The 13407-nt window shown below is 47.3% G+C and overlaps 1 protein-coding gene across 4 annotated transcripts in view; it reads left to right on the top strand.

Annotated features, from left to right (window-relative positions):
- Positions 1–13407, top strand: part of NIM1K (NIM1 serine/threonine protein kinase) — a 30930-nt gene that overhangs the window by 15758 nt on the left and 1765 nt on the right. For all 4 annotated transcript variants that reach the window (XM_081213053.1, XM_081213052.1, XM_081213054.1 and 1 more), the window contains 2 exons: positions 6425–7524; positions 13138–13406. In XM_081213053.1, coding sequence (XP_081069179.1) covers positions 7236–7524; positions 13138–13406 — 558 coding nt within the window. In that variant the 5' untranslated portion in view covers positions 6425–7235. The remainder of the gene's footprint in view (positions 1–6424; positions 7525–13137; position 13407) is intronic.

Below are 13407 nucleotides of genomic sequence, written 5' to 3'. Positions count from 1 at the left end.
TTCTGAAAACTTCCCTAGTCTGCACCCATGAGATCCTCTGGCCTGTTGACATCTTTCCTCTATCTGGTTTGGAAGCAGTGGCAGAGAAGTTGTTGGAAGCCTGCCTGATAACTGCTGGAATATTGCTACAACCACTGCCTGGGAAATGTGATTTCCATGATGCCTAATGCCCCTATTGGGGACTTGGGCACCCTAAAAAAAATCACATACCCAGGCTTCCTGGCACACTAAATTGCAGCAGTCACCAGAACGGAGAGATGCTTCTAGTGAGAACGGTTAGAAGAGGGGTCAGCAAACTTTTTCAGCAGGGGCGGGTGGTCCACTGTCCCCCAGACCTTGTGGGAGGCTGGACTATATCTTGGGGGGGGGGGGAATGAACGAATTCATATGCCCCACAAATAACCCAGAGATGCATTTTAAATAAAAGCACACATTCTACTCATGTGAAAACACGCTGATTCCTGGACCTTCCGCAGGCCAGATTTAGAAGGTGATTGGGCTGGATTCGGCCCCCGGCCTTAGTTTGCCTACCCATGGGTCAGAAGCTGGGAAGGAAGCAGATGGGGAAGATTGCATTTCAAGCTGGAGAAGATATTGTAGAGCGTCAATACTCTTTTTGGATTGAAGGAGAGCATTAAAAGTTGTGGAGGTTCATATTCTGAACTAAAATATCACCCACTTCTAGAAAAGAGAACTCTGTAAATCTCAAGCAAAAATGAACAAGGGCAAGAGCAACTTCCTTATGACAGAGAGAGGCTTTTGTGACTGTTTGGTTAGAACAATTATGAAAAGTGGGAACAGGAAAGAGTTTTGCGCACGGCGTGAAGAGAAGGGTGTTTTTTCTAATGATGGTGGAACTTCTGAGTTATCCAGAGAAATTGGCTTAAATGAAACAAGTTTTGTTGTAGCACATTTAGGGATGTAAAAAGAACATGAAGACAAGCCTGCTGGATCAGGCCAAAGGCCCATCTTGTCGAGCGTCCTGTTCTCACAGTGGTCAGCCAGATGCCTGTGAGGAACCTGAACTCAAGTGCGCTCCCCCCTCCTGCAGTTTCCAGCAACGGGCATTTAGAAGAGTAGAGTTTGGATCTGATATCCCGCTTTATCACTACCCTAAGGAGTCTCAAAGCAGCTAACATTCTCCTTTTCCTTCCACCCCCACAACAAACACTCTGTGAGGTGAGTGAGGCTGAGAGACTTCAGAGAAGTGTGACTGGCCCAAGGTCACCCAGCAGCTGCATGTGGAGGAGCGGGGAAGTGAACCCGGTTCACCAGATTACGAGTCCACCGCTCTTAACCACTACACCACACTGGCTCCCATTACTGGCTCCAAAGCATTACTGCCTTTGACAGAGCCAGAGCATAACCATTATGTCTAGCATGCAGCCATTGATGGGAGGCCCATGCAGAGGTAGGGGCAGCTGGGTAAACTTGCCCCAGGCCTCAGAGGGCTAAACAGGCTGAGGGAGCTGGCAGGGGCTTGCCGGATATACTACCATGTCAAGAACACCCTGCACCTCTCAGTGGACTGGGTACGTAATGTGTGAAACTGCGATGTTTGTCCATATATACTGCAAGGCTGCAATAGTAAAATCTGGACCTGCTTTCCTGCTTACTAGTGTGTCGCGTCAGGTCATGGGTAGGCAAACTAAGGCCCGGATCCAGCCCAATCGCCTTCTAAATCCAACCCACAGATGGTCCGGGAATCAGCATGTTTTTACATGAGTAGAATGTGCTCTTTTATTTAAAATGCACCTCTGGGTTATTTGTGGGGCATAGGAATTTGTTCAATTTTCCCCCCAAAATATAGTCCGGCCGCCCACAAGGTCTGAGTGACAGTGGACTGGTCCCCTGCTGAAAAAGTTTGCTGACCCCTGGATTTGGTGGTGCATCTCATGGACAAGACTCCCACCCCATTCATCAAGCTCTACATGGACCTGATTGATGCTCTTATCCTCTGTGAAATTCTCTAATCTGTTTGAGAATCATCCATGTTGATAGCCATCACTGCCTCATGCGGAGAGTGATTTCCATAGTTTAGCTTTGTGCTGCATGAAGAAGGGACACGTGCTGTGGTCTAAACCACTGGACCTCTTGGGCTTGCCGATCAGCACGAATCCACACGACGGGGTGGGCTCCCGTTGCTCTATCCCAGCTCCTGCCAACCTGGCAGTTCGAAAGCACGCCAGTGCAAGTAGATAAATAGGTACTGCTGCGGCGGGAAGGTAAACAGCGTTTCCGTGCACTCTGCTTTCCGTCACGGTGTTCCGTTGCACCAGAAGCGGTTTAGTCATGCTGGCCACATGACCCAGAAAGCTGCCTGTGGACAAACGCTGGCTCCCTCGGCCTGAAAGTGAGACGAGCATCACAAACCCATAGTCGCCCTTGACTGGACTTAACCGTCCAGGGGTCCTTTACCTTTACCTTTTTTTACCCCACAACTTCAGTGCCTATGAGTTTGGCAGCACAGTAGCAGCAACCTACAACAGGAGCCCTACAAGTCAAAGGGCATGAATAATGTGCCAAGCTTGTGTGCAGTCAGCTTAGGGATTTACTCGTAGCTCAGTGGCAGAGCTTTTGCAAAACATCTCGGGCTCAATCCCTTCCAGGCACAGCTGGGCAAGGCCCTTGTCCTGAGCTGTATATGAGGCTGCTTCCCATGTCTCCCTGCTTCAGATCTTAAACCAATGCAGCAGACAAAGCCCTAGGAGGCGAGCTGTGTCTGAAATCTCAGTCGCACAGCATGGCCTGCAGTTTTAGAAGTTGTCATTGTCAAATAAACTGCTGCACCATCTTTTGTTAGGAGCTCAGGCGTGTGTTTGGGTTATGTAACGGTGAGAACGAATGCTGCCCTGCCCATGATGCGCCCTTTTCACAATTGTACATGGCGTGTGCAGCGGGATTAACATCAGTGGTGAAGCAGAAACACAAAAATAGAATCTGAATAATGAATGTGCCGGAGGGCAGAACCGTCTCCTCCTCTGCTATATCCATCTGCCACCGTTGTCCTAAGCTGCACTGCCTTTAAGCTGGTTCTGCTATTTCTGTCCCCTTCGCCACATATATAGAAAAGCCGGTGCTGTGTGTCTGGTTTTGCTTTGTCAGAAACCTTAGAGTCCCGACCGTTTCAGAGTCTTAACAGTGATGTGGCAAATTTCATAAATAAAAGGCAGCAATAATAGGATTGGCAGGACACATGATGCTGCCATAGCAGGCCTTACATAGCCAGGGGGGTGGAGCAGGGATGGAGGGGAGAAGCAGATCGATCATAAAGCCCTTACTTAGGCTGATTGCATTTGTCCGCATGCAGTGACTATTCTGTTGAGATTGAGTCAGGGGATTTTCTGTCTGGATGCTGCTGTTCTGAAAATGGTTCCTAATTTGAAGAGAGAGAGAGAGAGAATGTGTCTGTGTGCAAAACTCCACAGGGGTAAATCTGCTAGTGTTTCCAGATCCACTTGTGCATCCGTACCAGGGGTGCAAACTTGCATAAAATATTGGGGAGGGCAGGTAAGCCCTGTCCTGCATAGTCAATCACATGATGGGGCTCACCCCATACCATTTGACTGGCAGTGCCCAAATATTTTATGGGAGGGCCTTGGCCCCTAGGAATTGGCTCCTATGATCTGTACACAGCTATATACATGAACCTTCCATGTGTGTTCACAGAAGAAGTATTGCTTCCTATGCAGGAGACGAGGAGCCTTCCAGACTTGCCATTATTTTTGTGAGAGAGATCCATGCACGATGAAAGTGGATTAAAGCGCTCTGTTGCCCTAGTGCAACAAATCCTCTTAACCCCCCCCCCACCTTTTGTGGTTAGGAAGGTGACAAGGAGGTGCACTGAAAAGTGTGGGTAGATAAAAATATTAACCGGAAGGCATGCAAGCACCCGAAAGCAAATGAAGACGCCTGCTCATTGGTCATACGACTGCCCTGTACACATTTAAGAACGAATGCTCAGTGGAGACTGGATCTATTTGAACCACTGTGTAAACTTTGTGTGAACCATTCAGGATGAATGGTGAATAAACAGGTTGCCTGGAGACCCAAGTCACAGTACAAGTGTTGGATACACCAAAGAGTAACGGGGGGATTGGGAGGGGTCTTCCAATCCAAACTCTCAGGCTGGTGGCTGAGGTGTCTTGTGAAGCAAGGTGGAGGCATTCCAGTTATCAGTGGGAGAAACTTTCTAGAAAATACCTCATTTCTTACTCTCCCAGATTTAACTAAGGACCTCTGCTTGCATTTGGTAGGGTAAGGCTTCTGTGGAGTTAATTTAACTCTTTGCACTTAGGGTAATCCCAAGGTTCATTCTGTAAATCGGTTCTTGAGCAGCAGGACGATTCCCAGTAAAACAGCTACTGTAGAGAGGATATTTAACAAGAATCACAGGAGCTTCCACTGTTGAAGAGATGCTTTGTTTGACCCACTGTGGCTTTCTCCCAGTTTCTTGCAGTGGAACCACTCTCATTGCTCAGAACAAAGCCAACATAAATACTTCATTCACCTTGGGAAATGTGGAAGCTGCCTTCTATGAAGTCAGCGCTGTCTAGCTCAGCATTATCCACGCTGACTGGCAGCTGCTCTCCAGGGTTTTAGGCAGGGGAGCTGCCCAGCTTTGCCTGGAGATGCCAGGGATTGATCCTGGGGGCTTGTGCATGCAAAAGCAAGACGCTCTGCCCCTGAGCTACGGCCCTTTCCCCATGCAGAATTGCAGTTCATCTGAGCTTCTTGGTAACATTAGATGAGCTGCTTGGTCTTTGCAGTGGAATCTTTAAGATGCTTTGTTTAGATCTTTGCATTGCTGTTACCTTTGCTAACTGTTTGTGTAGGATTGCTCTGGGCTCATAACATTGTCTCCTGGTGTGCTATTTACTGTAGTCAAATATATATTAGCTTTGCTCAGAAAAACCCACCAAATCAGCTAAGTAGGCTACATTAGCATACATGGCTAAGGGTTAAACTGCTAAGGGTTGCCCATGCCTAAGGCTGACACATTTTTACAAATAAACCCCAAACTAAAGCCCCACTAAAAAAGGAGAGGCTGGAAAGAAGAGAGGGAGGGAAATAGATGGGTGGAACCCCATAACTGTTCTGGGAACACATTCTAGACCTGACAGTTGGCAGGGAGAGTGGTTGAAGTTCTTCAAGTAAGCAGAGGGTTTGGTCTCATTCACAGACAAAACAAACAAGTAAAAATGAGCAGTTGGTCTGGAGGAGCGAAGGTCATGCTCAAGAGTGGGGAGAGGGGACCTGTGGCTATCCAGATGTTGCTGAACTCCCAAGTCCCATCCCCCTTAGCCATTGTGGCTTCCTGGGGCTGCTGGGAGTTGATGTTCAGGAACATCTGGCAGGCCAAAGATTCCTCACCCTGGGTCTAGTGCAGGAACTGTTTATGATCTGTGGTCCTCCAGATGTTCCTGGTAAAGGTAAAGGGACCCCTGACCATTAGGTCCAGTCATGACCGACTCTGGGGTTGCACGCTCATTTCGCTTTATTAGCCGAGGGAGCAGGCATACAGCTTCCGGGTCATGTGGCCAGCATGACTAAGCCGCTTCTGGCGAACCAGAGCAGCGCACGGAAACGCCGTTTACCTTCCTGCTGGAGCGGTACCTATTTATCTACTTGCACTTTGACGTGCTTTCGAACTGCTAGGTTGGCAGGAGCAGGGACCAAGCAATAGGAGCTCACCCCGTCGCGGGGATTTGAACCGCCGACCTTCTGATCGGCAAGTCCTAGGCTCTGTGGTTTAACTCACAGCGCCACCCATGTCCCTAGATGTTGCTGGTCTCCAACTCTAATCATCCATGGCCATGCTGCCTGTGGCTGATGGGTGTTGTGGTCAACAACAACTGGAGGGACACAGATCATAGCCACCCCTGGAATAGGAGCGTATTTTGGAAACGAGGCTTGAAAGATGCTGTGGTGCAAGGCCACAGAGATTGTAACTCGGTAGGTAAGTGTCGGGAAAATAGGAATACTGAGATAGTTAAGAAGTTAAACAAGCACAGCTGAAAGGTTTCCAGGGCCAGGCTCTGTACACCTCTGGTTCTCACGAAGAAGCGACTGAGCTGCTGAAAGGATTATTTAATAGGTTATGTAAAGCTATTTCCCTGCCCTTGTGAAAGGGAAGAGAGCACAGCAGCTGTGTTCCTCCAGCAGATGCTTGCTGATATGGGCTGAGGGATGCTGGTGACCCACAGATAGCCTTGCAACCTCTCGATGCCTTGTTAAGAGGAGGAAACAGGAGAGAGTGAGCAAGTTCCCTGATTACTTGGAGTAGTGCTAAAGTGCAGAATGCAACTGGTGATGATTTCTAAAACAGCAGAGGGAGAAAAAGCGACTGCTCAGTGGGAACGCTTGGAACCATTAAGCAAAGGCTTTAACTGATTTTTATTCTTTTGCACCTCCCTCCTCTTAGGAACACATTACATCTGTGAGAAGGCTCAAGGAGGGGTGAAGTAACTGCAGTTCGTTAATCCTTCGCTGCGACTTCCGTGCTGCTGAAGAAAGGGTGGTGTTTTCATCGCTCGTCTTCCTCTTCTGTCAGCATCCAGCCTTTGCCTTCACCCGCCGGTGCCAGCCTTCTACCAACAATGGCAGCGCCAAAGAGCACAGGTGTGTTATTTGCGGCAGGGATCCGAGGAAGCACCCCGACACTTCAAAGCCGCAGCAGGAGTGTTGCCGGCTAAAGAACATAGCGATGAAAGAATCGCAGCTTTCGGCTCTTGAACTGGGACCTGAATCAAGGAGGGAGGATCTGATCATCTCCTGCCTGATGAGGTCAGCTGTTCAAAGGGACCTGGACATATTCAAAGCAGCAGCAGCAGCTGAGTCAAGCACTTTGTTTGTATGCCTGGAGAGAGAGTGTGAGAAAAGGATGCCCTTGTATTTTGCACAGCCCTCCTTGCTTTTGTGATGTAGAGTTTACACCTTTAATTGCAAATCTTCCATTAAGCCTGCAGATTGCGACCCTTGTTGAAGTGGCTGCTTAAATGTGGATACAAGTTGGGTCTTCGCTTCCTAAGTTTTATTTGGAAGAAACGGAGTGATGCATTTGCTGGAAGATAACGCCACGAATAAAACTTAGTGCTGAGCCCGATGTCTTAGAGCTCTCTCTAGCTTTCTGTTTTAAATGGTCACGGGCTTTGTCATGTCTGTATCCGTGTCGCCGAGGTCTTCCCGCAGAGCAGCTCACTAAAGCCGATGGATCCGTGATCGCCCCCTGGACTATGACCACAGGCTATGCGAATGGCGGTCTAGGGAGCCACCGGTATGTTAGATGGAATCGGGAAGACAGTGCAGAGGACTATACAAAGAGCGAGGTCTACGCAGAGGATGAGCAGGGCAGGCAACGCCGGTTGACGCCTTTGGAGAAACTGACTCTGGATATGTCCCAGGATGAAAAGGTGGTTAAAGAGTTAACTCTAGGGAAGAGGATTGGGTTTTACCGCATCAGAGGGGAAATAGGGAGTGGGAACTTCTCCCAAGTGAAGCTTGGAATCCATGCTCTGACCAAAGGTAGGCTCTGCGGTGTGTGGAACAAGCGGTTGTGTGGGGTTGTATATACAAGGTGTTTCCCGATGGGTGCATCAGACACATGTAAGGTTTTTTTGGGGGGAGGGCATTCCTACAGCATCCACGTGTCATTGGCATCCAAATGCCAGGCTATATATCTCCCTCTCCCTTCCAATTTCACCCAGATTTATCCTTTCCCGAGGAAAATCCAGTAAATAAATAAATAAATAAATAAGTAACTTGTTTGCAACATCTCATTGATCGGTTTGCAAATTCAGCTCCTGTCTGGAAGCACCCATAGAATAGATAACTAAGTGGGGCAGTGGGTGGATGCACAATGTAATATGCCATCCCTTGAGTAAGTATTGAAGGCAATGTCCTGAGCAGGCTCATGTACCGTCTGCCTCGCATGCCAAGACCAGAGAGTTAAAAGTGAGTTCGCTGCGCTTTTGAGCATGCTTCTGAACATCCTCTTGGGACAGAGAACAGCTAAGATGGGAGACTTCCCCTCCTCCTCTACCTGTTTTCCAGGACATGTTGTTTTTGTCAGGAATGACTATTCCATTCAGTATTCATGATGATACCAAGGAGCGTTGGTTATATTAGAACAGGACTGGGCAGCCCCTTCAGAAGTTTATGGCAATTTTACTAGCTGGGTGGGTGGGAGAAATTAGGAGCTTTAAGCTGGTGGTGGACAAGGGCAGAGCCCAAAGTGAGCTAGGCTGAAGCCAGAAGTGGGTCGGAACAGCCCTCCTGCCCCCCTCTCCTTCCTCTTCATCATGCATTCATTCTCTCCCGCATACACAAATCCCATCCCCACTGCTCCCACTAACCTTTCTTTCCATTTCTAGATCACAGGCCAAGCATTATAGAAATGAGTACCATCTGCTGATGGTACTATAAATCTGGGTGGGAAACCTGTGGCCTTTCAGATTCTGTTGTTGGACTACAACTCCCATCATTCCCTGACCACCGGCCATGGTGACTGGGGGTGATGGGAGCCAGAGTCCAACAACAACGTCTGGAAGGCCACATGTCCCTTCCAGCTCTATGATTTATATGATTTTTATCTGCAGAAGTGCCTTCATCCTCCTAGAATTTGGATGTGAGCACTATTATCAGTTGTTCTTTATCCCAAACGTGCCTCTGGGGTCTTCTGACTCTGCTGTATGTGTTATCTCCCGTGCTGAGTTTAAGTCACACTGAAGCTCTTTAGCGTTTATATTTTTGCCCGTGTGTGTGTGTCACTTTCTCTGTATTTGCAATTCCTGCTGATACCATGTTTGTGTGTCTGTAGCGGTTAGAAAGTCTCTCCTTGCTCACATCAGATTAATTGAAACCCCCCCTCCCCCATCCCATCCTGTGAACCCAGACCTTCACCTCCTGGGAACTGGATTCATAGGGCAATGGCAACAAAAGGAAGAGTGCGGGTGTGCTTTATACAGCAAGGATTAAAGAGAGCACTTGAGCATTTGAAAATGGGAGCTGAGGTGTTGCCAGCAGAAGAATGTAGTGATGGAAATTCCAGCTCAATTGCTGAATTATAATTAAACGAACTTGTAATTATTGCAGTGTTATTTCTTAGGAGCAGAGCGGGGGGGGGGGTGTGTGTGTACTAACTTTGCAGTGTTAGCAGTTACAGCAGTAGGATATACAGGGGAAATTTACCTGGTGAAAGGAACGCTGAGGTTTGCAGCCTGTTGTCCTGTTGGAAATATGATAAATAATTTGCTGGTACAGCCGTACTTTGGAAGTCGAACGGAATCTGTTCTGGAAGCTCCTGCAGCCAATCAGAAGCTACAGAAGCCCTGTTGGACGCTCTGGTTCCAAAAGAACATTTGCAAACTGGAACAATCACTTCCGGGTTTGTGGAGTTTGGGAGCCAAAACATCCAAGTTCCAGGGCATTCAAGATCCAAGACTTCTGTCCTGTAAGTCATGCAGTTAATGACTTCCAGCGGGCTACTCCAGATACTTTCAGATCTGGTTTCTTGGGGTTTCAGATGACTCGTTATCCTTCCAAGATAATTATGGTGCATGAAACCACCAAGTGGGGTCATCCAGAGCTTTGGAGTATGTTGTCAGTAATATGCTGATGACGCACAGCTCTGCTTCTTCTTTACATCTGAGGGTGTAGCAGTGGATGTGCTGGACCGTTGTCTTGCCTTGGTAATGGACTGAGAGCCAACAAACTGAAGCTCAATCCAGATTAGACTGAGACTCTGTTAGTGAATGGTTCCCTAGACCCATATGGATGGGAGGTTGCCTGATCTGGATGGGGTTACACTCCTTCTGAAGGAGCAGGTATGCAGCTTGGGGTACTTCTGAATCTTTTGCTGTTGATTGAGGGTCGGGTGGCCTCAGTGGCAAGGAGTGCCTTCCATCAGTTTCGGCTGGTGGCCCATCTGTGCCCCTGTCTGGGCAGGGATACACTAACTTACGTTGTCTGTGTTCTAGTAACCTCTGTGTTAGATTACTGCAATGTGTTATATGTAGGGCTGCTTCTGAAGATAGTTCGGAAACTTCAGCTGGTGTGGTTGGTTTGAAGGTATTACACTGGCTGCCAATAAGTTTCTGGGCCCAGTTCAAAGTGCTGGTTTTGATCTATAAATCTCAGGACTGCAGTACAGTGGTAACTCGGGTTACATACACTTCAGGTTATATCCGCTTCAGGTTACACACTCCGCTAACCCAGAAATAGTGCTTCAGGTTAAGAACTTTGCTTCAGGATAAGAACAGAAATTGTGTTCCGGCGGCGCGGCAGCAGCAGGGAGGCCCCATTAGCTAAAGTGGTGCTTCAGGTTAAGAACAGTTTCAGGTTAAGAACAGACCTCCGGAACGAATTAAGTACTTAATCCGAGGTACCACTGTACCTCAAAGACCACCTCTCCCCATATAAACTGACCCAGAACCTGCAATTATCACCTGAGGCCCTTCTTTGTGTGGCTCCTCCAGGAGTGTTTTGGAGGGTGGCAACATGAGAACAGGCCTTTTCTGCAGTGGCTCCCCATTTGTGGAACGCTCTCCCCGGGGAGGCTTGCCTGACGCTTTTTGTTACATATCTTTAGGCGCCAGGCAAAAACGTTTCTCTGTAACTAAGGCTTTGGCTGATTAACATTCTATGGCTTTTTAAATGTTTATGGGAGGGAAGGGGTTATTGGTTTGCTTTTGTTCTCGTTTGTGTTTTTATGTAGTAAACTGCCCTGTGATCTTTGGATGAAAAGTGGCATGCTAATTTAACAAAAAATAGTAATAAGAGGGAATCCTGTATCTCTCTGCTAAAAAACTGTATCAATAACTGAAGCTCCACTCATGTGCCTGCCTGAATTCTGTGTCCCTGCATGTGCAACAAAAGAACATCCTAGTATTTGGCTCCTTTTCCAGATGATACCTGGCGTGCCAATTGCAAGCTGTGTTTCAAACGGTTGCATCAGCAGCTAGGATTAGAGGGACTCCTGTCACTGATGGCACAGACAAGGTTATAGCAACCTTTCCTTCTAAAAGTGTCTGGCTAGCTGGATTCTCAGGATGACCTGATCTCTCCTCCCTAAACTTCTTAAAGTGCAGAACCAAGGCTGCAAGAAGCAAAATGTGGTGAGGGGAAATTGGGCTATGGATGAAGTGCAAAATCTGATTTGTTATTTCTTTTGGTCTTGCCTAGCCTTGGAACATTCCCCCCCACCCACCCTACCTTTTTTCTGTAAATGGTGTGCTTGAAAAGAACCCTGAATGAGAAAAGGCCTTTTGTTTCCCACTGTGTTGCTTGGCCTTTGTTTTTTCCCTTGTGGTGAGAATAGTGTTTTAAATTTACAAAACACAAGAAACATCTTGCAGTGCCTTTGAAGCTTTCTTAACAGCAATTGAACTTTGGGGATATTTAATAATTTTGTGTTGCTGTTTTATTGTTTATTGGAGGGGAATAACCTCCATATGTGCTACCCGGAGCTTCTTGGGAAAGGTGGGGTGTGGCTCAGTCTCTTTTGTGGGGTGAAGATATTCATGATCTCTCGGAAACGGGCTGTAGTCTGTTTCATTTGCAACAGGGATCATGTTTGCTGCAGTGGAAACCTGGTTTGCAATGCAATCCTATACATATTTACTTGAAAGTGAGCACCACTGTGTTCAGTGGGTCTTGCTCGCCAGTAAGTGTGTGTTGGGTTGCAGCAACAATAGAGTTGAATACAGCCTTCACCAACCTAGCACCCTCCAGATATTTGGGGCTGTAACAGCCTTCAGCTGCAGCCAGCATAATTGCACAGATAGGAATGGTAGTCTGATTGCTGTGTATCAGAAAAACAACACAACACAGCTCAGTTCTGTTACAAATAATGTGGATTCTATATTCCGTTCAAGTTCTTTTATTATTGTATTAAGTCATGTTTAAATACAGCTGCCTCATCAAAGCAAAAAATAAAACGAAGTGGAATGCAGATCCGTTTTGGCCTGTGACGCAGAGAGGCTGCTTAGGGTCCCTTACAGTTGTGCATATGTGGAGGCCAAGGCCTGCTAGAGGATTTGATGGCTGCTCTGCATGGTTCTTGCCATATTGAGCAAAGTTTCAGTTTCAGTTTCAAAGCCTGGTTAGTATGTGTAAATTTCTCACATGAGTCCTCACAACTCCTGGGGGAAACTGCTCTTTAGTGCTCAATCGTAGCAAACGGTAATTCAGGTTTTCTCCAGATTAACATTTGCTCAGATTTAGAGCTAAAGAGTGGGTTTTCTTGGGGGAAAGGAGTGGGGCAAGGGGGAAAGGGCAAGTCAAAAAGGACAAGTGGAAGTGGGGACGAGCCCCTGAACTGAGCATGGAAGAAACCTACTTATCTGCCAGCACAAACCACTTCACTGCATTGTCATGTGGTAATGTGAACATCCCCTTGGGCACTGAAGACCTGCTGCCAGTTAATTTACGGGGCTAGATAGACAACTGTGCTGACCCAGTATACTTATATTTATTATAAACATTTCTAAAGCACACTTCATCCAAACAGAACCCAGGGTGCTGTGCAATAACAAAACAGCTGCCTATGTTCCTCCTCTTTTAGTAGGTGAGTACATTACATCCATGCCAACTGTTAGGAGAATTTTGTATTAAGATGTAATTATACAAGATGTAGCAGAGGAAAGCAGAGGGAGGGGACATAGCTCAGTGGCAGAGCAGAACCTTCCACCTCAAGTCCCAGATTTAGCTTGTGCTATTTCCAGTTACAGTGGTACCTCATGTTAAGTACTTAATTCATTCCTATGGTCTGTTCTTAACCTGAAACTGTTCTTAACCTGAAGCACCACTTTAGCTAATGGGGCCTCCTGCTGCTGCCATGCCGCCGGAGCACGATTTCTGTTCTCATCCTGAAGCAAAGTTCTTAACCTGAAGCACTATTTCTGGGTTAGCGGGGTCGGTAACCTGAAGCGTATGTAACTAGAGGTACCACTGTAAAAGGATCTTAGGTAGCCTCGATGGGAAGGCCATCTGCCTGAGGCTCTGACTATCTCCCGCAAGTTGCAACAGATAGTCTTGAGCTTACTGGATCAAGGCTGTTCATATGACTTTTCTTCCTTTCTTAAGCATGGTATCAGCTGCCCTTACTAACCCTATGCAATCAAACCACTGTCATTCCAGAAAAGGTAGCCATTAAGATTTTGGACAAGACAAAATTAGACCAGAAGACGCAGAGATTACTCTCCCGTGAGATTTCCAGCATGGAGAAGCTGCACCACCCAAACATCATCAGGCTTTATGAGGTCATGGAGACACTCTCCAAGCTGCACCTGGTGATGGAATATGCCAGTGGAGGGGAGCTATTTGCGAAAATCACGACAGAGGGGAAATTATTGGAAGTGGAGAGTAAACACATCTTCTCCCAGATTGTGTCTGCTCTTAAGCACATGG

The sequence above is a fragment of the Podarcis bocagei genome, assembly GCF_964188305.1.
Source record: "Podarcis bocagei genome assembly, chromosome: 11".
Lineage (NCBI taxonomy): Eukaryota > Metazoa > Chordata > Lepidosauria > Squamata > Lacertidae > Podarcis > Podarcis bocagei.
This window is presented reverse-complemented; position numbering and strand designations above follow the sequence as displayed.